This window comes from Colobus angolensis, unplaced genomic scaffold (assembly GCF_000951035.1).
Source record: "Colobus angolensis palliatus isolate OR3802 unplaced genomic scaffold, Cang.pa_1.0 Scaffold427, whole genome shotgun sequence".
Lineage (NCBI taxonomy): Eukaryota > Metazoa > Chordata > Mammalia > Primates > Cercopithecidae > Colobus > Colobus angolensis.
Window position 1 is genome coordinate 231,574 of NW_012117677.1, and position 1,822 is coordinate 233,395.

General features: G+C 42.2%; 1 protein-coding gene across 2 annotated transcripts in view; it reads left to right on the top strand.

The window, feature by feature from the left end:
* RINT1 (RAD50 interactor 1) overlaps positions 1-1,822 on the top strand; it is a 39,606-nt gene that overhangs the window by 16,442 nt on the left and 21,342 nt on the right. For both annotated transcript variants that reach the window (XM_011956862.1, XM_011956861.1), the window contains 2 exons: positions 983-1,156; positions 1,257-1,406. In XM_011956862.1, the coding sequence (XP_011812252.1) occupies positions 983-1,156; positions 1,257-1,406 (324 nt within the window). The remainder of the gene's footprint in view (positions 1-982; positions 1,157-1,256; positions 1,407-1,822) is intronic.

Consider the following 1,822-nt stretch of genomic DNA (forward strand, 5'->3'; position numbering starts at 1 on the left):
ATTCTCCTGCCTCAGCCTCCCGAGTAGCTGGGATTACAGGCATGTGCCACCACGCCCAGCTAATTTTTGTATTTTTAGTAGAGATGGGGTTTTACCATGTTGGCCAGGATGGTCTCGATCTCTTGACCTCGTGATCCGCCTGCCTTGGCCTCCCGAAGTGCTGGGATTACAGGGGTGAGCCACCATGCCCTACCTGGAATTATATTTCTTTGAAGTAGGAAATCAAGTTCAGCTGGGCAAAGTAGGTAACAATTGAAGACCATCATACTTGACCTTACCAGAGATGCTACCACATTATTCCCTTGGATTAAGATACTGAAGACTTCTGTAAAAGGCATATTTATCAGAAATGAGTGGTGCCCAAGGGAAGATGACACAAAAGAGGTCTTTCAGGAGGAGTAGGAAGGGAAAGGTCCTGGGAGGTGTCCTGAACATAGGCTGAGGCTGCTGCTCTTAGAAGAATGCAGAAGTAGTAGAGGACTATAGGTTCCCGGAGAGGCCTTGGTACAAGGCCTCAGGGTGGTGCTTTGTTAAAAAACAAAGACTACCTCAGGGTGGTGCTTCGTTCTTCCTTGGATGTAACTTTATATAAAACATGAAGAAGAAGCACTTTTTCCAAATTTAAAATTATTCTGAGCAATCTGTTCTTTAAATTTGCTTTAGGCTGTGCACGGTAACTCACGTCTGTAATCCCAGCACTTTGGGAGGCCGAGGCAGATGGATCATTTGAGGTCAGGAGTTCAAGACCAGCTTGACCAACATGGTGAAACCCTGTCTCTACTAAAAATACAAAAAAGTTAGCCAGGTGTGGGGGTGCATGTCTGTAATCCTAGCTACTGTGGAGGCTGAGGCAGGAGAATTGTTTGAACCCGGGAAACAGAAGTTGCATTGAGCCAAGATCTTGCCACTGCACTCCAGCCTGGGCAACAGAGTGAGACTCTGTCTCAAAAGAAAAAAAAAAATTGCTTTACTTTGTTTACAGTGACAACATTCAGCAATATCTGATGACCAATAATGTACCGGAGGCAGCCTCCACTCTAGTGTCTATGGCAGAACTTGACATCAAGCTTCAGGAATCATCCTGTACTCATCTTCTTGGTTTCATGAGAGCCACAGTTAAATTCTGGCATAAAATTCTCAAGGACAAGCTTACAAGGTGGGGAATTTACCCATATTTTGTGGTGATTGCTTTCCGATGAGTATTTGGTGATCGTTTGGTGATGTACTGAAATGTATGTGTTGCTTTTCTGTTGCAGTGATTTTGAGGAAATTTTAGCACAGCTTCATTGGCCGTTCATTGCACCCCCTCAATCACAAACTGTTGGCTTAAGTCGACCTGCCAGTGCCCCAGAGATGTACAGTTACCTGGAGACGCTGTTTTGTCAGCTTTTGAAACTACAAACCTCGTATCTTTGTTGCAGTTGAAAACTTACTAAAATTTCTTTTTTCTAGAATGGGTTTGTGGCCAGAGAGTAAAACTTTTTCAAAGTGGCCAAGAAAGCCAAATAAGAATCCTGTGTTTGGACTGTAAGTGTCCACTGAGTGGTGGACTGTACTCTTGCAAAGTGAATTGCATGTGGGTGTGAGGGCTGTAAGGAAGAGTTCCAAGATACATGACTGATCCTAGTTCATAGCACAAAAAGGTCTCTTGGGGCAATAGAACAAATGGGCAATTGGGAGGAAACCTTAGTAATAGAGTGTGAATTTAATCAAATGATACTTGAATTTTTTTTTGTTACTATTTTAGGAAAGATTTATAGATTAATTCTGATACCATTTTTGTGCCTTTTTTTTTTTTTTTTTTTTTTTTTTTTTTTTTTTG